Source organism: Solanum verrucosum, unplaced genomic scaffold, assembly GCF_900185275.1.
Source record: "Solanum verrucosum unplaced genomic scaffold, falcon-dt-bn FXZP01000284.1, whole genome shotgun sequence".
NCBI lineage: Eukaryota > Viridiplantae > Streptophyta > Magnoliopsida > Solanales > Solanaceae > Solanum > Solanum verrucosum.
Genome location: NW_026019936.1, coordinates 2,508,350 through 2,532,777, shown reverse-complemented (window position 1 = coordinate 2,532,777; position 24,428 = coordinate 2,508,350). Strand labels below are relative to the sequence as shown.

The window sequence follows — 24,428 nt, the reverse complement described above, 5'->3', positions numbered from 1 at the left end:
AAATCGTGAAATTAATATGTTATTCCTTATCTTATGAATGTTACTGTATTTTGAGATTCTAAATGAACGAATTTCACTTTTTTCACAAAACGGTATTCTCTTAGGTAAACTTACTAAGATAAGCAATATTATTAAACCGAACAAAACAACAATCAAATAAACATTTTGAATTAATCTTTGTCATGATTAAAAAAAAAAAAAATTTATTTTTAATGATTAGTTTTTTTTAATCAAATAAAGCAATTTTTTTTTTTAAAAAAAGGAAAATTATATTTGCTTAACTAACATTTCAATTTTCCGTTTAGCATAATTATACACAATCGCCGTCCTAAATTCTCCGACGAGTTAAAGCCGCCGTTAACCTTCTTTCTCCGCCGCCGGGGAAAATGGCCGGAAAATCCACCGCCGATCTCCATTATAACCACACTCGTCTTGTTCTCAAATACGCCGTCATTTCAAGGCTCGTCTTAATCTCCCTAATAGTTCTATGGAGATCACTGCTCAGCCCTTACGATACCTCCGCTTCTATAAACCCTAGCTGCCTCTCCAACACCACGTCCATTATCGGTTTGTTTTCCGGTTCAAATTCTTACTTGAAATCCGACTCGCCGCCGGTTCTCCTCCCGCGATTGGCATCGGTGATCGAGGATAGCATTGTTTGGGATAGTGTGTACTTTGTACGAATTGCGCAGTGTGGATATGAGTATGAACAGAACTACGCCTTTTTTCCTCTGATTCCGATTTGCATCTCTTTGCTTTCACGAACCGGTAATTCTCTTTTTTTTAATCATTTTGTGGATTAATAATACTGGCATATTATAATTTATAAGCATGCACGCATTTTTATCATAAGCATACTTCTGTATTTTCGTTTTAGCTGCTCTTGGTGTGTGTTACTCGAGCTGAGGTTCTTTCCGAAACAACCTCTCTACCTCCTCCTCGAGTTGTTCCAAAAGGCAATTTGTATTTGTTATCGCATTGAAGCATAAAAAAATGTGTACTTTATGGTTGTTTTTGTGAATGCAAAAATTTAAAATGCTTTGTGAGCTAATTGCATCAAATGCTTATTGAAGAAGTGCTTACGAAGACTTTTAAAAAGTACTAATACTTTTAGAAACATCACTTGAAAAAGCACTACTTGAAAGCAGCCGTGCTCCCAAACAGGCGCTAAGAGAGACTATGTAAGCTACTTAGCTACAGGATTGACGTTTCATAGTAATCAACATACGTTGTGTAATCCCACTAGTGGGGTCTGGAGAGAGTAGGTGTATACAGACTTTACCCCTATCTTGGAAGGTAGAGAGAGACATTTCATGATAGAGATATAGATAAACATGGTGTCACTATTCCGCTACGCATAAAGGTTCTAATAGAGACTATGTAAACAACAGGATTGACATTTTTTTTTTTGATAAAGAACAACAGGATTGACATTTTACAGTATAGATATAGATAAACTGTGAAATCACTGATCTGTTACATGTCATGCTTCAAAAGTTGTATCTTGCTCATTAAGAATGATGTTCATTGTGCAGGTATTTTTCCTTTTCCTGTTTTCGTGGTGAAGTCAGCATTTTTTTTTTTTTTGCAATTGTTACTTCTTAGATTGAAAAAAGTTCTTGAATGTTTGTTTTTGCAGTGTTTGCCCCATTGATACCTTTTATTGGACAGAGAGCTGTTCTCGGATTATCTGGTTATGTGCTCAATAACTTTGCATTTGTTTTGGCTTCTTTTTATCTTTACAGGTAATGTCCAATTTTGTTTTTGTAAGTATTACTTCTTTATGAAAGTATGTTCCTTCTTCTGTCATGTGGAGAAACTTCAAGGTTTAAATTGAGTATCAATGCCACAACATCTCAAGAATTGGATAGCAAGGAATCTTAAAATTTCCACATTAGTGCATGAAAGTTGATAAGTTGGATTGACACTAAACATGTAACTATTTTGCAGTATGTAGAATTTTGACTGTGGAGTCAGTTTATGACTTTGAAGAGATATTGTTGACCATTGAAACATGAAAATGAAAGATCTCCTGACACTTGTATTTAAGACCCTTATTGATACCACAATTAGTTCTATCTCGCTATCACTGATTTTCCAGAACATCAAGGATGGTCTTTATAAGTCAAAAGCTATGCTTTGGGATATCTTCAAAAGTATAATATCAATTTAGTTTTCAATAATCTGAATTATTTAACATCTGCAATAGCTCAAATACTGTAAATTTTCATGTTTTCCTGGTTAAATCTCTGTATAATTGACCTTTTATTTTGGTGTGTGAACATCACATAATGAAAGGATTTTTCTTTTTGGGCATTCCGAGGAAAAGTGAAAAATGGCTTGCAGTGGGCAAACCCATAAAGTGTCTTGAAATTGAAGCAGCAATCATGAGAAATTTCTCAAACTTCAAAGCTATAAGCTCATGAATGATGTATTTGAATTTTGGATTCAGAAGTCCTTTGCATAATATGGCAAGAACACTTTTTATTTGTACATGGCTTCGCCCTGCTCAGCTGTTTCATTGTTCTTGATTTTCTATTTGGGTTATTTGGTGTAACGCTTTCATATAACATTCATTTAGAAGATTTGACTGGAGTGATTGATGTCTCTAACTTAAATGTTCATTCAAGTTAGTTTGAAATTGATAGGGTAGTTTATATGAAATTTTGTTTGTGGAGAACATCATGGCACCATTGTGATTTAAACTAAACTCAAATATGAATTTTTGGAAGTTGTGCCAGTTTTTGAGATGATTTGAAGGCCAAGTGTGTTAATTGAGCTATCTCATAGTCCTTTGATGGTTCCTGGATAGTTATTCTCCACTTGTTTGCACAAACTACACAATTGATACTTACATATTCATAATGATATGTTATATTCATTCTTATATAATACATTAGATGATATGTTATATTCATTCTTATATAGTACATTAGATTCACACTGTCTTTGCACATTTATGAATTTATTTACTTTTTTAAATCTGCTTATCATTCTTTATGTTATTGGTTCACAGGCTCTCAGCTATTATCTTGAAGGATTCCGAGGTGGCATTCAGAGCTACAATATTGTTTTGCCTTAATCCCGCCTCCATCTTCTACTCATCAATGTATTTTCTTTTGTCTTGCCGTGCATTCGCCTCATATTATGATGACTTGCATATGAGTATGTTCTGTGCTGTCTGTTCACAGATATACTGAGAGTATGTATGCTTTGTGTTCCATTGGAGGATTGTATTATCTCATGAGGGGTTCAAATAACATTGCAACACTTTGTCTTGCTCTCACTGGATTTGCAAGGTCGAACGGAGTGCTTATTGCTGGCTATATTTGTTTCCAGACAATGCATAGGTCCTATAAAGCAGCTTTTGTTAGAAAAAATGCTGGTGTAAGTTTTGTTCTGTTGCTGTTCTTCCTTTGACCAATGCAATTTTTTTTCTGGATAGTGCTTAGTACGGTATGATTGTTCTCACTATATGAAGAAGTTGCCGAGGCTCATACTTAATTGAGCTGCACTGTTCACTGTGAGTTTGCGAAAGCTGCAGTCACTACTTCCCAAGGAGCTTCAGGGAGTTCTATTTAACTTGGCATGCCATGAGTGGTAACAAAATACACTCATGTATGATGGCTCAAGTGGGGCAGGGTTGGATCATCCATGAAACAAAACCAGATGAGCCTGTCAGGCTTTTCAACCATGATTTTTAAAGTAGGCTTACGGTTATTGCTCTAACCTCAAGAAGGTCAACTTTGAGACCAAGAGGCTTCTAATGTGAGATATATAAAATTAAAAAAAAAAAGAGGCAGAGGAGAGAGACTATGCCATATCAAATTTGCTCATTTTGTTGGCCAAAGGACAAATTGGAAAGGAATTAATATTTAGATTAATTCCTTATTTTGTACATGCTTTTGCTCCAATTCCTCCATCTCCACCCACTTTATTCCTCTCATTATCTCCCTCAAATATTTTTCGAACTCAAACGCCTTACTACTCCTATCCCTCTCCTTTCCATAGATCAGTTTTCTTCTTTTGATCTGAAATGGCTTATCACCAATACTCTTATTAAATCTCATCTCTGTAAACTTAATGGTGGTTGAGCAAAGTTGTTTTGGAGTTCCACACTCCTTACATAATGCCTCCTTCCCATATTATGTTGCACTATTTGACTGGAGATGGGTGTTTAAGTTGTTAGTTTGACTGTTCTAGCATTTTATATTTGATTGTTAAAAGAACATAAATTGTTGAATTCTGTGGCTTGCGTTATGTTTACTTCGTAGTTTTCATGATTATGAACTATCATTTGTTTGAGCATCAATTGTTCTCGGAATTCGATAAATATAGCATATAGCTTTAGAGAAAGTTATGTTTTGGTTGTTTAAGATTACTCAGGCAAAATCTTCCACATGTTGCCAGGGGACCTTGCTAGTTCTTCTTTCTGGGGCTTTGCGTAGCCTATTTATCATTTCCCCATTTATTGCTTTTCAAGCATATGGTTACTACAATATGTGTGGGAGAGGCACTTCAGATGAAATGAGGCCTTGGTGCAAGGCAAGACTTCCTTTACTCTACAACTATATTCAAAGTCGTTATTGGTATGTTGGTACCTTTTCTACCTTTTCAAACTCTCATTGCCTCTTCCACATTAAATTTGATCTGGTAGATATTAAATTACATTTGATCTTATTGTGCTGAAACTTTGGGTGTACGATTGTTTTCTTTTTAAGATTAATACCAGAACAATTTTTTATTTCTTGTACTTCTCTGAAAGTCATAATACCCTAGAATAACTAATCAAGGTTTAGACCATCGTTGCCTCTATATTCTCTGTTAATAATTTATAAAGACAATGGCTTAAAAGCTACTTTGATCTTTCCCTCACATTCCAATCTCCCACTTTTAGCCATTTATATCATATTATTTTATGATGTTTTCTTTTTCTGTTAAATTTTGTGCAGAAAAATTCTTTAAGGTATGGTTGAATTTTAACTTTTCGCAATCTATTTGAAATGAGATGCCACTTGGGTGGGGATCTGGTGGGCCCCTACGACCTCAATGAACATTTATCTAGAAAGGAAAATTTCTCATTGGTGATTGGTCAGGCCAAGTGATCACCAGTTCTCACTGTGTGTAGCTGTGTTTAATTTCTTTGGTGAGGAAAGGTGATGCCAGACAGTACTCACGGGAAATAGGTTCATGTAAACGCTCATTGGTGCTTTAACTGATTTGTGATACCCAAGATAGTCCTTATTGATAGATATCATTCTCATTACCAAAAAAATAAAGGATAAAAAGAAAAGAGTGAGTAGAAAAAGTAAAAGTAAAACACCAGTATCCTCAGCTAAACTCAATGTTGATTGCCGCCAAGAGCAGAGGCTGACTTTGCTGTTTCTTCTTTCTCAGGGGAGTGGGTTTCTTAAAGTATTTTCAAGTAAAACAAATTCCAAACTTTGTTCTTGCATCTCCAATATTATCTCTTGCACTCTGCACAATCATACATTATGTGAAGCTATGGCCTGAGGTTTTTGTCTCACTTGGTTTTCGGGAATCCTCTCCAAATAAAGAAAGTGCTACTTCATCCATGCCTCTTGGGAGAAGTGCAGGATCCAAGAGTGTTGGCTTTCCATCGGAAAACAGATCTGATGCCGGGCAAGGTATAACTTGATACGTAAGTCATTTCCATAAGATGTATGTATCATGTACGAGAGGAAGTTTCTGTTTTTTTCTGATTACAACTAACGACAGACCATCAATTTTCTGGTCTAGTAAATGGCCACTGCTAAATTTTACTAGCTGGTATAACAAAGATGGTACTCTGCTTATGATTGATCATTTTGAATGTTGTGTGAGGTTTTGCATTGAATTCAGATACACTTGCCCACACTTATAGTTTTCCTTGTCTCGCATTTCCTTTCAATGTTTGCATTCCATTTAAACTTCTAATCCTTGCTCTGCTGATCTCCTTGTTCATGTTGCTGCACTTTGTGATGAGATGTACATTGTTATCTGTGAATTAATATGATTTTATTTCTTTCCAACTCATATAAAAATGAGTGGTTATATGTTTCATCACATTCTTATAGGGACTCAATTTCAAAATTTTGTAATGTGAAGACAATGCTCATTGTTTACTTCACTTTTGATAGGTGACTTTCTTAGACGGCGAAAACCAGCTGTGAGAGAAGAGAACTATGTGGTACAGCCATCAGAGGATGAAGCATCAGAGAATCCAGGATTGAAACCAATTATTCTTGTTCCCTTCATTCTACACCTTGTGTTCATGGTTGCAACGGCTTTTTTTGTCATGCACGTACAGGTTGGCTGACCTCTTTCCCTTTTTCTAAAGTGACGTGATTACTAGGAGTGAATTTTCCTAGCTTTTGGTTTAATGGTGGGATAACTATTATTGAACTGAATCTTTCCCTTTAGTATTTCCAATTTGCCCAACCCAGACTTAACTTCCTAGTTCTGCAAAATCTTGAATTATTTGAAATTAGAAGATTTTGTGTGGGAATGAAAGTGGGGAAAGTTCTTGTAATCTAAACACAGACTTAACTTCTTCTGGGGAGTCTTCAGTTCTTCAGCTGATGAACTTCTTTCATGTTCTGGTAACGGACATGGTTTATACTTTCGTGCTCACATTGTCCTCTGGCACGAAATGATTATCTACCTTCTCCACTTTTTCCTTTTGTGCATCAACTCTGCCTTCTGAGTATGAGAATCTGAATCAAGTTGATTGAAAGTTTTAGTTTCATCTTAAGTTAGGAAGTTTGTCAACCTAGATAAACACCCTGGGCAAAACCTATATCTGACTCTCTTCCGATCACTTTGACAGGTTTCAACACGATTCTTATCTGCCAGCCCTCCTCTCTACTGGTTTGGCTCATATGTCATGACATCTCCTCATCTCAGCAAGAGATGGGGATACATTATTTGGACATATTGTGCAGCTTACATCTTGCTCGGCAGTTTGCTCTTCTCTAATTTTTACCCCTTCACCTGAGACGCGTGGTAAGTTAAAGCTGAACTTTCTTTTTGTCTGATTCACCATAATCTCCTCCTTTTTTGAAGTATCATATCCGATGGCTACCTCGCAGCAGCATCAGCTATTCCAGTTTTGACGATAAACGTAGAGTAGAGGTGTGGATACTGGTTGAACAGTTTGCTTTCTTCGCATTCAAACCTTGAAACTCTCCGCTTTGACATAATGTTCTGATTTTACTTGAACTAGAATGATTCAATAGACAACATGAATGTAGCAAAACCAATTTTGCTTTGCATATGTAACAGTTTGTAACTATAAAGTTGTTTCCGTATTAGTCATACGTCACATGTTTTAGCCGTGAAATTAGTTATTGATGCTTGTATCAGGGCAGACTATCTAATATCACATTCCTTTGGACCCGGCCCTTCAGGCTTCATGGACCCTTTGTAAACGTTTGATACTTGTGCACTGAATTATTTGATGAGGTTCAATTTTTTTCCCATGACTTTTTCAGAAATGAAGAGGACTCCGGACAGAGCAATGGTAAAATTATCTCCGTATAACTTATAAGTCACGAGCTAAAGTCGTGGAATCACATATGCTTTTGTTAGTGCAGATGGTCTACATTTCACCATTTTGGGGTGTGACTCTTCTTCCCTACTTGTCCACTTGAACACGGGATGCTTCGGGCTATATGTTCGTATAATTTATGGTTATAATGATCTTTTTACTTTTAAAACAACACATTCACCCATTTTGCATTTGTAGTGTCATAAATGTTATCGAAAAAGTATCCACAGTTCGACAATTTTTATTTTTTTTGAATAAGTTAAACTATTTGAAGAAAATTAAAAGGAAAAATCGAATAGGATAAAAAACTAATGGATTGATAGATAAATAAATATAAATAGATGTAAATTTGACATTATCCTAAAATATGTCAATTGATTTTTATAAGGAAAAAAAGATTGTTAATTCTTCGGACAATATTCATTTTTTTCCTCCTTTTAATATGGTAATCGGCATACCGTATGTATTGGAGTCCAACTTGAATAGATTTTTGAGTTGCACTAGGCAAGTTTTATGCTATAAACTCGATTCAATGGTCATTGAGAGAGGATTAGTTCCATCAACTTTCAAACCAATTGAGCCATTTTGAAGGACAATAAAACCTTTTCTAACGTAGGAATTGTTAATTATGTTTGGATAATATTTGTTTTTCATGTGGTGTTTGATATTCTCATTGAGCCACGATTAAATCAAAATTCGAGAAAAAAAATTCACATAAAGGTAATTGTCTATTATATTTGAAAAATTGGATGAGAGTCACGAGACTAATATTTTTAATTTTCCATTTCATGTTCAATATTTGCTTTGTGGCGTGACTAAATTTAGATTCTAATCGAAAAGTACCACGAAATCAAACTATAGTTACCACTCCGACAAAATCTTTATCCATATTTAAGCAATCTAGTACGTGTTGCTCGTGAAAGATGACATATATCATATGAAATTAATCGAGATGTGCTCAAGCTGACCCGAACACCATATTATAAAAAATAAAATAAAAAATGGACCAATAGAATCATAAACCCTCTTCCATTAACCCCAAAAAACCCAAAGTTCTTTGCTCGTTACTCATCAATCATTCAAGCTTCAATTCTCATACAAGATTCTTCCGAAATCCTCAGAGTACATTTCTAGCGATTCTCTCGGTAAAAAATGTGTTTTTTCCTGCGTTTTGGTGCAAAAAATGACATGGGGTTGCCAGATTTAAGGTTTTTTATGAGGGGTTATGGGTGGTTTTGTTGTTATACGTTTCAAGATTCAATTTTTTGTTCTTGTGCTGTTGTTAAATGTTGCTGTTTTCTTTCTGTGTGAAATGGTTTGGTAGTTTGATTTTGTAAAAATGAAGGTTTGGATGTTGTAGATTTTGCTTCCTATGTGGTTGAGGAAAGTGGAAAGTGGATAAGTTCAGTTCAAGTGATTCTTTTGAGGTTTTGTATTTCTCTTTCTTAGTAAAAATGTGACATGGGTTTTTGATATTTAAGGTTTTCTTTGGTTATGGGTGGTTTGTTGTTGTCTATATTTTTCTTCCTTTTTTTTTTTTTTGTAAAATCAAGATTCAATTTTTGCCCCTTTGTTCTTGTGCTATTCAGCTTTGACTTACTGAGGACATGACTTTAGATAAGAGAGTATGGAGGTAGTGGATTAGGGTAGAAGAGTAGTAGGTAGTTGAGCTTTGACTTGCGTTATGGTGGGATTAGGCTTGGTGGGAGTCTGGGAGCACTGTATCTGGCGTAGTGTTAGTGTTATACATGTAGTTTCTTGCTTCTGATATCTGTTACCATTTGTTAGCTATTGTGTTTCTATTACCACATTATTTCGCTGTTGTTTTGTTTCTTTTTTCTGAATGCTCTGTAGTGCTTTCTTCACTGCCGTATTCCCTTTTTTCATAAATACTTTGATTTGCTGCACTTGTTCGAGGGTGTTTCGGAAACAACCTCTCTATCTCCATGAGGTTGGGGTAAGATCTTCTTACACTCTACCCTCTCCAGATTACACGGGGTATGTTGTTATTGTTCTTGTGCTATTCCAAAATATGTTGTTTCCTTTCTGTGTGAAATGGTTTGGGGGTTTGGTATGGAAAATGAAAGTTTTAATGTTGTGGATTTTGTTTCATTTATGTTTGAGGAAAGTGGGAAATTCAGTTTGTGATATTACAATCTGTTTGATGGGGGTTAGTTGATGGATGATACAGTATCTTAATATCCCCATCTGTTCATGAAGAGTTGTATGCTATGTAACCTTTGGGGAAAAAGAAAACAAAACAAAAAAAGAACTATGTATGCACACTAGATTTATAGCATGTTTGGCCAAGCTTCTGGGAAGCCAAAAGTTTCTTCTTTGAAGTGCTTATTTTAGAGAGTTGAGATGTTTGGCCAAGCTTTTAATGGAAAAGTCAGTGTTTGTGACTAGTAGTAGAAGCTGAAAAAAAAATGGTTCTTCCCTGGAAGAAGCACTTTTGGTACCTTGGACAAGCACAAATTGTTGCTCTTATATTGACAAAAGTGCTTTTCAAATTAATTTCCCAAACACAAACAGTTAATCTTCAAAAGTACTTGGCCATACATGCAATAACACTGGCATAAGGGTGTTCACAGTTTTAAATGTTTGTTTTGAGTTTTATGTCTGTTTAGGAGCATCTTCTGAAGTTAGGGTTTTATAGCAGTTATAGTAGAAAATCAGGGGTCATAGAATTCTCAATTCTGTAATTAGTTATGTGCATACTATGTATTCAAACATCATCATCATTGTAAGCTCATGTATATTGAATCCATAGCAACGCAAGTTGATCAGGAACTAAGCTGTACAAAAGGCATTTTTCTGTTTTTAAAAAATGCATCTGAAGAAACAAGATTGTGAAGATTGGCGGAGAATTGGTGTGCACATTATTCGTATTTCAGCTTGAACTTAGGTCTTTGAGTTATAAACAAAGAATATATATATATACAAGTTATAAGAGGTGTCAAGGCTTAGACCTGAAAACAACAATATTCCCAATGTTAATCCCACAAGTCGGCCTTGAAAGGGTAGAATGTACGTAGACCTTACCCTAGCCCACAACTTTGTGGGGTAGAGAGACTATTTACGGTAGACCCTCGGCTCAAAACATATGTAATCTAAGCATGATAGAAAGAAAAAAACTGGCAGCAAAATAGCAAGATAAACAAAACAAATGAAACAACATGTAATAGTTCTCCATTCCCGTCCTTGATGCACTTCACTTGGTCCATTAATTAGTGGTCTGTTCAGGTTTCTTATTCTCCTGACTTTGCCTATATTGTGGCAGTTATGTGCTCTAGGTAAAGCTTATGGAAGATTCATTAAGGCCCAAAGTGTACTGATGACCTGCCTCATTCATTTTAGTTGGTTTTTCTTAAAGATTTACTAGCTACGGAATCGTAAAGAGCTCCTTATGTTGTAAAAGGATAAAGAGCTCTTGTATGTTGTAATATCTATCTGCTACAAGGGGAAATGCTTTTCCTTGTACATGTAGTAATAGCACAAGTAGTAGTTATAATGTAGCTTTTACTAGCTTAATTTGGTGGTATTGGGTGGAGTTTCAAATAGCTGCCTATGTTTTGTATCTGTGAGCTGTTGAACTAATCTCTGTTGATTTAGCTATCTAATGGTTTAATTACTTACTGTCAGAATCGGATAAAATATTAGATAGGTTACTTAGATTTTAATGTTTTTTTTCTTGAATCATTTGTTTGTTTTCAATTGGCTATGAATCACATTGGATTAATTTCTTGATGCAGGTGTTAATATACCGAGTACTGGGTGTTCTTAAAAGTAAACATGAGCACAAAACTTGAGCAGGCATCTAGCCACATTCAGACGGCTGCTTCATCTGCAACACCATTGAGTGGCCCAAAGATCTCTATGTTTGCCAATAAAACTGGATTTGTGATACCAAAAAACAAGTTAGCAGGTTCATTGGTTCCGGTATTTCGAGTAGGAAAAAAAGGAGCTAGTGATTCTGTAAATGAAGATAGCACTAAACAGGTGCAAAGGAAAACCAAATGGGGTCCTGATCTCACACAGGATACTACTGTCAGAAAAGCAAGAGCATTGGCATATCAGGTGCTTTAGAATGCTTTGCAATATATACCTATTTACATTTTCTCTTCTTTTTTAAGCTTTTTCTTGAAATTGAGAGATATATTGAAAGTAATACTTTATTAAAAGAACATTTTATTTTCTAGTTTTTTGTTTTTAAGTTCCTTTATAATTTCTTGCATCAGGAAGAAATGACCTTTATATTCTTCATCAGAAGAAAACAATCTGACATTAGTTCCAAACTCAACATCGTAGGGACGTGTTGAGATTACACAACCTTTTTTGTGCTTTATGTTTTGTGATCCTTAATATTACATCTATGCATGTGTTTCTCATATAGATACAGAGAATCGTAACAGGGCATGCCTTTCTTTTAGAAATCCACAACATGGACAAGGGAACTCCAAAACAGTAATAAGTTTTGTTTTACCATGTTAGGTTATGCGTAACTGCACATTTACATGCGTATATATGCAATATGTATACATATTATGTTACATTGATCAAACAGCTGAAAATAAAGTATGTTGCTCGTACTCCTCAAAAATGTTGACGGGTGCATGGCAGATCCTTCAAAAGTAGTGCATTTTTGGAGGACTTGACATGGGTGCGGCAACATTTTAGGGTAGTTCGAGTAACATAGAAATAAACTGTAATTACATTCACATAAATTTGTGCGACATGAGAATCATCCATGGTTTTCTTGTTCTTCTCAGTTTGATCGTTTCTTGAAGAACTTCATAACTCTATCAACTTCCCCCCAAGAAAAAACGTTTTCCACGCATTTATGGCCTCAATTATATTGATGGAGTATGGCTCAGTGGCCGTTAATAATTTCCCTTTGTCCATTGGGTCCTAAAAGACAGTGTAATTCTGTGTGAATTGCTTTTATTAATTTCCTACTCCAGGTGCCACTAAGTGATATTGCTGCCTTACAAATTTTGGGCAGAGTCGTGTGGATCAAATAACACAACTACTGAATTCTAGGAGTTTGGAGGGAGAAGGCAGCAAAGACTCATTATTAGCCTCTCCTGCTAAAGATCACGAGTCTTCAGATCATCAACCTAATGATGAGGTAAATTAAATCATTAAGATTTTTAGTTGCAAATTTTGCTTGGGTTAGCTTCTAAAGCTGACGTCTTCTGTGGATGTAGAATGTGAGATCACTGGAACTTGAAAGACGGGAAATCATTGGTATGTTATGATTGATCCCTCGAGTCACTGACTTTTACTCTTCCATTATCAAATACACCATACATCTTATCTGTTTTTATTCATGTCCAGGGGAGATTCTAAAACTGAATCCCAGTTATAAGCCACCTGCTGGTTATAAGCCTGTACCAAAGGAGGCAAAAATTCCAGTACCTGTAAGTTAAACCCAGTTTTCTGGCACTTTGTGCTCTTTCTCTTTTTTTCTCGTTCCAATAGTTCTCCCGTTGGGTTCTGTGTGTTGATTCTTAAAATTTTAGAATTCTTATCAACTGGAACAAGATTAAGGATCATCTGTATTGCATTGGATTACACTTCTCCTTGGCTTAAAATTACTACTCTATTAACTACATTTACATTCTTGTAAAACTTGAATATGTGTTGATATCAATGAGAATGATGGCCTGGCCTTGCAAAACAAGTTAGACAAACTATGGATTAATGGGAGACTTGTGGAGAAAATTGTTATTAGTTGTCCTTCTCCTCCCACCAATCCACGCTCCCACAGCAAAAAAGAGCAGGTTTAGATATGAAATGGCAGATGTGCACTTATTCATTGTCATGTCTTTTATTATATACTGATTCTGACTGCCACGAGCTAGGTGTTTCTTAGTTTATGTTGAAGGGTTTTAATGATTCGATTTAGTTGTAAGCCATGTCTTACTGTTTAACAGGGAAATTTAGCTCAAGTTTAGTACAGGGTATTCACCTGGCTAAGCATCTCACGTGCTTGTGTATTTCAAACTGTAACCTGTAATCGGTATCCAGATAGTGTAGAACTATTGTGATATATTCCTAAAATGCTACCTATAAATGATTTCATTTTTTGATTCATCTTTAAGTGACTCCTGCGAGTTCTTCAATGTAAATCATGCAGATGGAAACTGTCTGACCTCTTATTTGGCCTTATTATTTGCATAATTTTTTGTACTTTTTTAAGGTCAAGCTATATGACACAAACTTAAAACTGTAGAAGATATAGTAATTAAGAGCCATGACATTATTTTATTACTGACTTTGTTGTCCTTTTAGAAGGTCAAGCTGTATGATACAAGCACAAAAATCTGAAAGCATATTAAATATTAATCAAGAGACATGACATTATTCCATCTGTTACTGACACGGAGTAAGACTATCCGTATTTTCACCAAAAGGGGAAGTGATAGATCCTCATGAGGCATCTCTATTTGTTCTCAATGCAGATCAAAGAACATCCCGGGTACAATTTCATTGGTTTGATTTTTGGTCCTGCTCATAAGCAACTGGAAAAGGTAATTGTTTCTAGCATCCAAGACCTTGGAGTTCTACTTATTTTAGTTGATTGCATAGTAAAATAGTGTTCCTGGTCAATATTGAGTGTTTCTGATTGTACTGAAAACCAGGAAACTGGAGCTCAAGTAAAGGTTTATGTTATTAAAGCAGATACTGGAGAGAAGGTAAAGTCCCTAATTCAATCCATCGTGTATATTTATATTCAGTGTGTCATCTAATTGTACAATTGCTGATGACCAATACTCTGGTTATAGCTTTGCATTCTTGGTATTTTTCAAACCTGTTTTGAATGCTTTTCTCGAGCCGAAGGTCTTATCCGAAAGTCTCTCTACCTTTCCAAGGTAGGGGTAAGGTCTGCGTACACCCCATCCTCCCCAGGCCTTATTTATGGGATCACGCTGGGTATGTTGTGTAGACTAGGCTGGAGACACCTATAAACTGTAGTTTATATGCAATCTATGTTCTACTTGCTCCTAGTATTAGATTATCATGTCTGGATTGTCAAGTCTCCTGTATGAGCTGCAACGACATATACCTATTGTTCACCTTGATTTCTTGAAAATTGACGGGTGTTTTAATCTGTCCCCAGGTAGAAGTTACTTCTGGTGAAAATGACTCTGGTGCTTATGAGGAAATGCATGTCCAAGTATCAGCGGAGACATATGAAAAGGTTGATGCTGCAGTTGCTTTAATTGAACTTCTGGTTACCCCAGCTTCAGTAAGTACACAGTAGTATGGTGTTTTACTTGGTGTTACTGTGAATACCAATGCGGCAATTCAGTTTCTCTTTTTTTTGGTGTATGTGTCATAAAGTTAAGTGTTCCATTTGGTTCTCAGATGACTCCTGCGGCCACAACCACAAAAGCCTCAGGTGATGGAGAAACTATTTCCGTTGAAGCAACACCTGGCCCGACTCCTCCTCCTGTAGTAAATCAAGGGATGGCTCAACCAGGTTTTGGAGCACAACCTGCTCAACTTCAAAGTCATTTTCAGCCATACCAAGGGCAGTGGTTTCCTGGACCGACATCTCAGAATCCTGTACCTCGATTTCCAGGACCCGCTAACTCCGGGATTTCTTCAGCATCCCTGGTCAGCAACACTCACCAAGTATCACCGTCACCTACCAACTTGTCAAATACATCCTCACCCTTTGGTCCGCCACATGGTATGCAAGATGGCTTTGGTTCAGTTCCTCGAAACCCTTTTGTTCACTCTAGCCCACAGGCACCACTAATGCAGCAGCCATATATGCCTTCCTCTCATTTTGGACAAATTGGTGGACTTAGACATCCTATACCATCTTTAGGGTCTACACCACCTCAATCCAATATGACTCTGCCTCAATTTTCTCAGGGCCAACCGAGTCCAACAGGGTTTCCGCAAGTTGTCAGACCAGTAATGTCTGCATTACCTCAGTCTGTCCCTCCTACAGCATATCCAGACCGACCATTGACCCCAGCTGGAAACTCCCCTGGATGGTCACAGTCACCATGGAACAACCAGACAGGTCAAGGTCCAAGCAACATGATTGCCATGGCTCCCCCCACAGTTTCCCCTCAAGGAAGTCATCATCTTGCTTCACGCCCAATGGGTGTCTCTGCAGCTCCGCATATAGATGTTTTCCAGGGCCATAATTTAGCACCCCAATCATCTGGACCATCTCCATCAGCACATATGCCTCCTCCATTGCGTCCATCTTCAGGATCTACCCCTGCACATTTCTTGAACCACTCTGTGTCTAGTGGACAACCAATCAATCCAAATCTCTCACCTAATCCAGTTCCTGTAAGTTCTCTTAATATTAATTCTATGAGACCTACTTCCTTTGTAACTCCAAATCCACTGCAGCCCAATAGCGATTTTACATTCCAGCCTCACCATTCACAGAATCCAGCAGCTTCCAGGCTAATTAGTCAATTTGGATCTCAGGAACTTTCACCTTCAAACCAAATGATGCGCCCTCATCTACGACCAGCAATAGACAATCCAAATCCCCCACTTGTCATTCAAGGATTTCAAAGACCCCAATTAAGCAATCAGATTAGTCAGCCAGGACCACCTATGTCACTTGACTTTGCTCGAGGACCTGCTGGCCCTCTCCCTCAATTTAGGCATCCGACATTTTCAAATCAGGGTATAGCTTCACCTACTGTCCCTCAAATGCAACCTATGAACTTTAGGCCAGCTCCAAATCATGTAGGTTCCTTCCCTCCTAGAGTGAACTCCATGCCTCTTCAGCAAAATAATCCAAATGCCATGCTTAGACCACAGAACTTTGAGGCTCCCAACAATGTCTTCTTCCGTCATGGTAGGCCTGCCTCTGGCTCCTCTGGAGCACATCAAATATATGACCCCTTCTCGCCCACATCTGTCCCTCGACATCCTCATCCTGGTGGTAATCCAGCAATGGCAGAAAAACAAGAGAACGATCCTGAATATGAAGACTTGATGGCCTCTGTTGGAGTTAAATGATTCAAACTATAGACCTTCATGTTGATCCCACCCCCCACCCCCCACCCCCTCTAAAGCCTTAAAGTAAAATTCTATGCTATCCATGCATCAGTGATAATGCTTAATATGCAATTTTTCTTATTGGGGGTCATAGAGACAGTAACCAACCCCTTCAATTCTCCTTGTATTGCAGAAAATGCTTTCTGATAGATATATATTACTGGAAAAGCAATGTATTTAGGATATGCATATACTTGCTTGGTGCCTACTTGTTGAAGGAATGTGGGGTGGGTAGGGAATGGTGCACTAGCACAGTAAGTACTAATGCACTGATTAACATAGAGATTCCTCAATTTATGGGCATTTTAGTGTTTAGATACACTCTTATTCTCATATTGCTTGTATAAGTTGTATTAGAATTAATACTACAACGTTTGAATGGCAGAAGTATCTTTTCACTTTAATAAAAACTGATAATGAGTTTAGTAAGGCTTCTAGTAATGCAGAAGAAGCTAGTCAACAAATCTTTTTTTTGTTTTGTTTTTTTCTATACTTTGGTATTTGATATCTGTGTTGGAGCCTGACTAGTATGTATTTATGCCGCATAGAGCCCCATTTGGAGGAAGCGCTCCCTACCAAAGATTTTTTCATACTCAAAGCTTGAATTCAAAACTTTTGGTTAAGGAAGCAACAACTCATCTATTGCACCACTTCCTTTGATGGTACTCAAAGATCTTCACTATGCTGGATTTCTCATGAGAATCTCTTTTTGTACTTTTTTTTTAAGAGTAATTTTTTTCCCAATGGCTAGTTAGTGCACGAATTCAACGAACAATGGACCTGCTTCTTTACTATTCTTTACTAAAATACCTTTCATTTTTTTTGTGATGGAATTCAAACTCGTGACATGTGTCTAAACCACATAGCATGCATCATTCTCTCGCCACTCAGACTGAAGCTCAGGTGGCCAAGCATATATTTTGCACTTCCAACTAGACCACTGATTACATAGGCTCAGCACCATCTAAAGTTTCATGTGGAAGAAAACATGTTCATACAAGTTCTTTGATCTTTAGTAGCAATGGAGGAGGGGCATAGGAATTCACACCTTTTTCATGTAGTTGAGAAATGGGAGAAAGGATAAGCCTGGAAAATAAAGCATAAGTAGATGTTTTCTTGATTTAGTTTGATTCTGAAGAGTAGGAACATTGCACAAATATCTCTTGCTTATGTACAAAAAGAAGAAATACATACAAAAAGGAGTTAAACATGACACTCTTTAATCAGACAGAAGGACCTGATCTAAGTACCCTCTCTAGTTTTTCAGCCTTAGCATAGTCAGTTTCTGTTAAAGGACCAGCAGGGAAAGGAGTGATCTCGACAATAAGGTGTGGCGTAGGGAGCTCATCAAACAATGCTCGCACGTTGTTGCAACAGACACTTTCTCCATGAGCACTTTCCCTCCTAATCTGACAACCCTGGAGAAAACAGTAAATACTTCTTAGGAGATGTTGAACAAAGATACATGTTCATGTTCAGAAATACTCGTTATGGAAAGCGCCAAACGAGAAAATTTTAAAGCTCTCATTACCTTGTGAGAAGTGGCATCTCTGAAGTGGTCATCATCTGATAGCAAGGAAGCAATGGACTTGAGAAGGCGCTTTCCTTCAGGTTTGGACGGTACCCTGTAATTTCGACGTAAGGTCCCCTTAGTGGTAGGATGCCATTTGCTCACTAATTTCCTTCTGTCAGTAGCTTCCTTCTCTGTAAATACAAGAACAAGAATATCATTAAATTTGTCTATTTACTAAGCGGCTGTATTTGGAAGAAGTGTTCGGAAAGAATAACTGGACAGAAGATACGCAGCAACTACATTTACATGTAAATGAGACAGTTTATCTAAGGCGAAAAGCACAAAAAGCTCTAAGGTCCATTGGGGCTTTAAGCAGAAATAAAGCAATGGAATTTAATGAAGAAAGCAAATGGAGAAAAATACAAATATGTATGTGTAGTCCAAAATTAACTGCTTTCATCCAAAGAGTGAAAAAGGAGAAGGAAATTAGAGTCCTATGGCAATGTACAAGACTATACAAAGGAATAATGGTTTCTGCAAGGTGAACTCACACATTTTCTCGGTATTTTCCGAAAGGAGCCTACTTATTCTGTCCAAAGAAAATAACAACAATGACTAAGTTATGAAAAAATTTGATGTATTAAGTAAATGAGCTCTTAATATGAGTTCAAACTTATACGTAAAATTTAGTTTGAAACCTAAAATTGACTATATTCTTGCTAACAATTGTTATCAACATATAGCAAATGCAGGACAAGTGTAAAATCGAGGCAGCACCATTCATGTTACATGCAAAAAATCCAAAGCAGATGAGAGTCTAAGACACAAGGGTAATGAAACAATTCTCTTACCAATGCTTACAAACTCCAGATTGGCACATATTTTGCATCCTTCTCACCCTAAATCTCTACCTTTCAAGGTAGGGGTAAGGTTTGCATACACGCTACCCTACTCAGACCCCACTTGTGGGATTACACTGGGTATGTTGTTGTTATTGTTATTGTATCACCCTCACAAAATACATACTAAAATATATGGAGAGGAAATATGTTGCTTACGGCAATAGAAAGGTAATCCATGACACCGGGAAATCGGGCTTTTTCTGCCTCAGCTTCTCAAATTTAGGAGGGAGAAACAAGCGCTTACTGAAACCTCAACTAGTGTAACTCTGATCCAACCTACTCTACAGGAGTGAGCGGAGCGGACAGAGGAGCCAAGGAGGGAGATACATTCAATAGCAACCAAGCTCTTAGGCAGGGACAGAGCTAGAGGGGCGCAAAACTATAATCCACGTTGTATATAGAAGGTCGAAATTATTAGTTATGTGTATATATTAGATGTTGAATCTCCTTGGCTTCTTCACGTGGTTACGTCTTTATATTTTGAATTCCCTTAATGAAAATTTTGAATCTGCCGTTGCTCTTAAAAATTTAAAGTTGAGGCTTGAGACCTAAAACCCCCACAGTTGATAGATATATGGTTCATGTCCTACTAATACCATGATTTTCCTAAACTAGTCTGTAACTTTGGAACATTGATTAAACAGTTCGTCATGTAAGAAATACTCTTATCACTTGCTTCAAAAATCAAAAACAAGGAAAACAGAACAACTCGAACTTTCTACAAAGCTATTATTTTCTAAAAGTAAGCCTAGTCAAAAGTTGTTCATCAGCATATCAATACATCATCTCATATAATATAATCCTTCATTCCTAAAGCACAAACAAATGTAGATATACCAAAGAACACTCCACAAACCTGGTTTGCTTTGCAACTCTTCAAACCATTTGGCAAAACCCAACTCAGCATTCCCATCAGTCTCCAAATCTACAACCAAAACACAACAAATCAAAGCTTCAAAACACCACAGTTCCCAAATAAACAAAACAACCCCATTTCTCATTTAACACATTCAAATCTAGCTAAAAACTCAAATACCATACTTTCCTACATAAGAAAACAACCCCATTTCCCATTTTTGATAAATCTACAACCAACGCACATAACAAATCAAGCTAAAAGACTCAAAAACCACAGTTCCTAAATAAACAAAACAACCTCATTCTCATTAACACATTACAAATCAAGCTAAAGACTCGAATACCATACTTTCCTACATAAGAAAACAACCCCCTTCCCATTCTAGATAATCTACAACCAACACACATAACAAATCAAGCTAAAAGAGTCAAAAACCACAGATCCTAAATAAACAAAATGACATCATTCTCATGAACACATTACAAATCGAGCTAAAGACTCGACTACTATAGTTCCCCACATATGAAAAGAACCCTATTTCCCATTCTTGATAAATCTACAACTAACACACACACAACAAATCAAGCTAAAAGACTGAAAAAACACAGTTTCCAAATAACAAAAACAACCTCATTCTCATTAAGACATTACAAATAAAGCTTAAGACTCAAATGCATACTTTCCCACTATAAGAAAACAGACCCCATCTCCTCATTCTTTAATAAATCTACAACCAAAACACAAACAAATCAAGCTAAAAGACTCAAAAACCACAGTCCCCATACAAACAAAAACAATCCCTTATCATTAACACATAACAAATCAAGCTAAAGACTCAAACTTTACACATAAAAAAACAAACCCAATCTCATATACACATTACAACTCAAGCTAAAAGACTCAAACACCACATTTCCCAAATAACTAAAACAACCCCATTTCTCATTTACACATTATACATCAAAACTAAAGACTCAAATACCATACTTCCCCACATAAAAAAACAACCCCATATCCCATTCTTGATGTAAAACAAAACAAGAATACCTGAAACAAGAGGATTAGAAGGAGATCCAGCTAAACCAGCTTTCAATAGAGCATAAAATACACAAACTCTCCCAACCCACAAGACAGGAGCTTCAAGCAAAGTAGCATGAATGGTTTTTGACCCAGTTTTGGCACTAGAAACACTCAATGAGCTCCTTTTGTTACCCAAATAGAACTTGTAATCAAGACTGGGTAAAAAAGATTTGGGTAGCAAAGGGGAGGTGAAAAAGGTCAGATTTTTAAAGAAAAAACTGTTTCTTGAAATGGGTTGAGATGAAAATGTGAAAGAATTGATTGTAGTTTGTAGAATCATTGCTTTGATTGGATTTGAAAAGTGAATTGAACTGAGAAAGTGAAGATTTTTAGTTCTTTGTGATTCTTTATAGAGATACTTCAGAAGTAGAAAATGAAGCTAAAACGACAACGTTTTGAGCTGAGTAGATATATTTGATATATTTTTTTTTAAGGTATGGATAAACATAAGGTCAATCATTTTTATGAATAAATACAAAAATGATTTAGAATGAAAAAAAAATATGTAAAAGAAAAGATAAGAAAACGATAGTTTTTCGTGTATGTTAGTTCATAAATTTTTATGAATATGGTATCCCATTAGGACCATCCAATGACCTGGTGAACTATAACTATATCTTCTATATGATCTATGCCATTTTTTTCTAACATTTAAGGACCATGAAATTGAAGAAAAAAAAGGATTTTATCAGTTTTTTATGAGTGTTAGTATACGAATTTTTTGGTGATATGATTTTCAGGTATTTTTTTCCAAAATCTTTACAGAACCCTATGTGATGACCTGAGGGAACAATATGTATAGTCTCACCATAATCAAATATAGGGGCCACTAAATAGGAATTAATCGATTTTTTTAATTTTTCGTGTGTGTTAGTCTACAATTTTTTTGGTGGTATAATTTTCAGACACTTTTTTCCCAAAACATTTACAGAACTTCCGTAGTGACATGGGGAATAATACATATAGCTTGACCATGATTCACACCATTTTTTTTAGCATGTAGGGGCCAGTACAGTGGCAGACCCAGGATTTTCACGAAGTGGGTTCTAGATATAAAAAAATAAAACTAAAATGTGGCAACAGGGATTTGAACTCTGGTTGGGGAATAATACATATAGCCTGACCATGATTCACACCATTTTTTTTAGCATGTAGGGGCCAGTTAGGCCACTCAATAGGAATTAGGAATTTTTCTCAATATTTCGATTATGTTATAGTCTATTAATTTTTTGGTGACATGATTTTCGGACACTTTTTTTTCATAATCTTTACAGGACCCTCTGTGATTACCTTGGGAACAATATGTATAGCCTCGCTATGATGGACATTATTTTTTTTAAATTTAGGGGCCACTCAACATGAGTTAGGAAATTTTCTCAATATTTCGTGTGTGTTATAGTCTATTAATTTTTTAGTGACATAGTTTTTAGACACTTTTTTTCCAAAATCTTTACAGGATACTCCGTGATGACATGGGGGAACAATACGTATAGCCTCACCATAATGAACGTAATTTTTTTAGAATTTAGGGGCCACCTAACAAGAATTAGCCAATTTTCTCAGTTATTCGTGTGTGTTAGTCTACGAATTTTTTGGTGATACGATTTTCAGACACTTTTTTTATTCAAAACCTTTAGGGGACCCTCTGTAATGACACGGGGAACAATACGTATAAAATCACCATGATCCACACCATTTTTAGCATTTAGGGCCACTCAACAAGAATTGAGCAATTTTCTTAGTTTTTCGTGTGTGTTAGTCAATGAATTTTTTGGTGATATGATTTTCGGGCACTGTTTTTTCAAAACCTTTACAGGATCCTCCATAATAACCTGGAAAACAATACATATAGCATCACCATGATTCATGCTACGTTTTTTGCATTCAGGGGCCATTCAACATGAATTAGGAAATTTTCACAGTTTTTCATGTGTTATAGTCTATTAATTTTTTGGTGATATGAGTTTCGGAGACTTTTTTTTTTCCAAAACTTTTACATGACCATCCGTGATGACTCGGAGAACAATACATATAGCCTCACTATTTTTTTTACATTTAGGGGCCACTCAACAAGGATTAGGCGATTTTCAATTTTTCATGTAACGTCTATAAAAAATTTTGTGATATGATTTTCTAGCACTCATTTATCAGAATCTTTACAGGATCCTCCGTATTACCTGGGAAACAATATGTATAACCTCACCATAATCCACACTATTTTTTTAGCATTTAGAGGCCGCTCAACAGAAATTAGACGATTTTTTCAGTTTTTCATGTGTTAAATCTATAACCTCACCATAATCCACATCAATCTTTTAGCTTTGTAAGTCCATCCGAAAGAGTCTACTAACCAATATTCATTGCTTCGCCATGACCAATGTTGCTTTTTTGAGCTTCACAAAACAGAATTGAAGAATTTTCGAAGCTTTTGAAGGTGTTGATCCCTACAATGGTGATTAGATATAAGGGCGGCTTCACCAACTTGGATGGAAAGGGAGGCACTAACTTCCAATCAATTTTTTAGGCCAGTTCGGATACAGGTGGACAAGTTCAAGATTCACTATCGTTTTCCACTTGGAGCAGCTCAAATTATTATATCAGACTTGCAATAAGGTCAAGTTTCACTATCGATTTCCACTTGGAGCAGCTCAAATTATTATATCAGACTTGCTAAAAGTTCAAGATTCACTATCGTTTTCCACTTGGATCAGCTCAAATTATTATATCAGACTTAATGGCATAAAAATTTACACACAACAGTACACAAAGCTTTTTAACTCTTTCTTAAAGACTTCTTTTGTTTCATGAGATGAAATGTTTCTGCTCTCATAAACACTTCATCAATCAATGAACTAAACAAAAGATGACCACCAAAAATCAGATACCAAAAGTGTGCAAATGTACATATATACAAAGAGAAACATATACAACTACGTCTCGATCCCAAACAAGTTGAAATCGTCTTTATGAATTCTACTATCTCATTGCTGATCTCATAACTTCCCCACAAAGAACATGAAACTTCATTCTTCTAATGCAAAAATTACATTATGCTACTTTTATACATCACAGTACCCTGTCAATGCCCTTTGTTTATACAAATATTTTGCTAAAATTTAAGAGCAAATGGGAACATATAGAAGCCTGCCAAAAGAAAGAAAAGCAAAAACAAATAACTACTAGTTGCTCTAACAATGTCATAAAAGATGCTTCCATATAAAACCACTACAAGATAAAGCTTTACACTGTTTGCCACAAATACAATTGAAAGAAGAATTAAGAGAGGCTAAGTGAAGATGTAAGGAAGCAAAAAAGACTATATAAAGGGTTGAGTAAAGAGATTTGGTTGGGGGGGGGAGAGAAAAAAATGGGTGCACCCCAATTCAAAAGAACGGGGGGAAGGTAAGAACAAAAGCTAGCACTTGGTTCTTCACATGGGTATAAATTCTTGACCCTAGTAAGGCTTATCGAACGACA

General features: G+C 36.3%; 3 protein-coding genes across 5 annotated transcripts; 2 read left to right on the top strand and 1 right to left on the bottom strand.

Moving 5' to 3' along the window:
- Window positions 1-280: 280 nt before the first annotated feature.
- LOC125837596 (uncharacterized) lies at window positions 281-7,213 on the top strand. Of its 2 annotated transcripts, XM_049516692.1 has the most exons (9): window positions 281-768; window positions 1,640-1,745; window positions 3,017-3,109; window positions 3,192-3,387; window positions 4,411-4,589; window positions 5,398-5,648; window positions 6,141-6,310; window positions 6,830-7,005; window positions 7,092-7,208. In XM_049516692.1, the coding sequence occupies exons 1-8, from the start codon at window positions 387-389 to the stop codon at window positions 6,995-6,997; spliced, it is 1,545 nt and encodes a 514-aa protein (XP_049372649.1). In that variant the 5' UTR covers window positions 281-386; the 3' UTR covers window positions 6,998-7,005; window positions 7,092-7,208. The 2 variants fall into 2 exon arrangements, with proteins under 2 accessions (XP_049372649.1, XP_049372646.1); XM_049516689.1 differs by having other exon boundaries at window positions 6,830-7,213.
- Window positions 7,214-8,553: 1,340 nt separating this feature from the next.
- LOC125836732 (uncharacterized) lies at window positions 8,554-16,880 on the top strand. 2 transcript variants are annotated; one of them, XM_049515947.1, is made up of 9 exons: window positions 8,554-8,694; window positions 11,305-11,629; window positions 12,555-12,680; window positions 12,760-12,799; window positions 12,890-12,972; window positions 14,017-14,085; window positions 14,197-14,250; window positions 14,676-14,804; window positions 14,924-16,880. In XM_049515947.1, the coding sequence occupies exons 2-9, from the start codon at window positions 11,345-11,347 to the stop codon at window positions 16,556-16,558; spliced, it is 2,421 nt and encodes an 806-aa protein (XP_049371904.1). In that variant the 5' UTR covers window positions 8,554-8,694; window positions 11,305-11,344; the 3' UTR covers window positions 16,559-16,880. The 2 variants fall into 2 exon arrangements, with proteins under 2 accessions (XP_049371904.1, XP_049371908.1); XM_049515951.1 differs by having other exon boundaries at window positions 8,572-8,671.
- An 811-nt stretch (window positions 16,881-17,691) lies between these two features.
- On the bottom strand, window positions 17,692-21,296 carry LOC125837330 (uncharacterized). Its single transcript, XM_049516471.1, has 4 exons — window positions 20,919-21,296; window positions 19,869-19,937; window positions 18,129-18,301; window positions 17,692-18,015 (listed from the first exon to the last, which is right to left on the bottom strand). Exons 1-4 carry the CDS (start codon window positions 21,229-21,231, stop codon window positions 17,821-17,823), a joined length of 750 nt encoding a protein of 249 aa, XP_049372428.1. The 5' UTR covers window positions 21,232-21,296; the 3' UTR covers window positions 17,692-17,820.
- Between the last annotated feature and the right edge of the window lie 3,132 nt (window positions 21,297-24,428).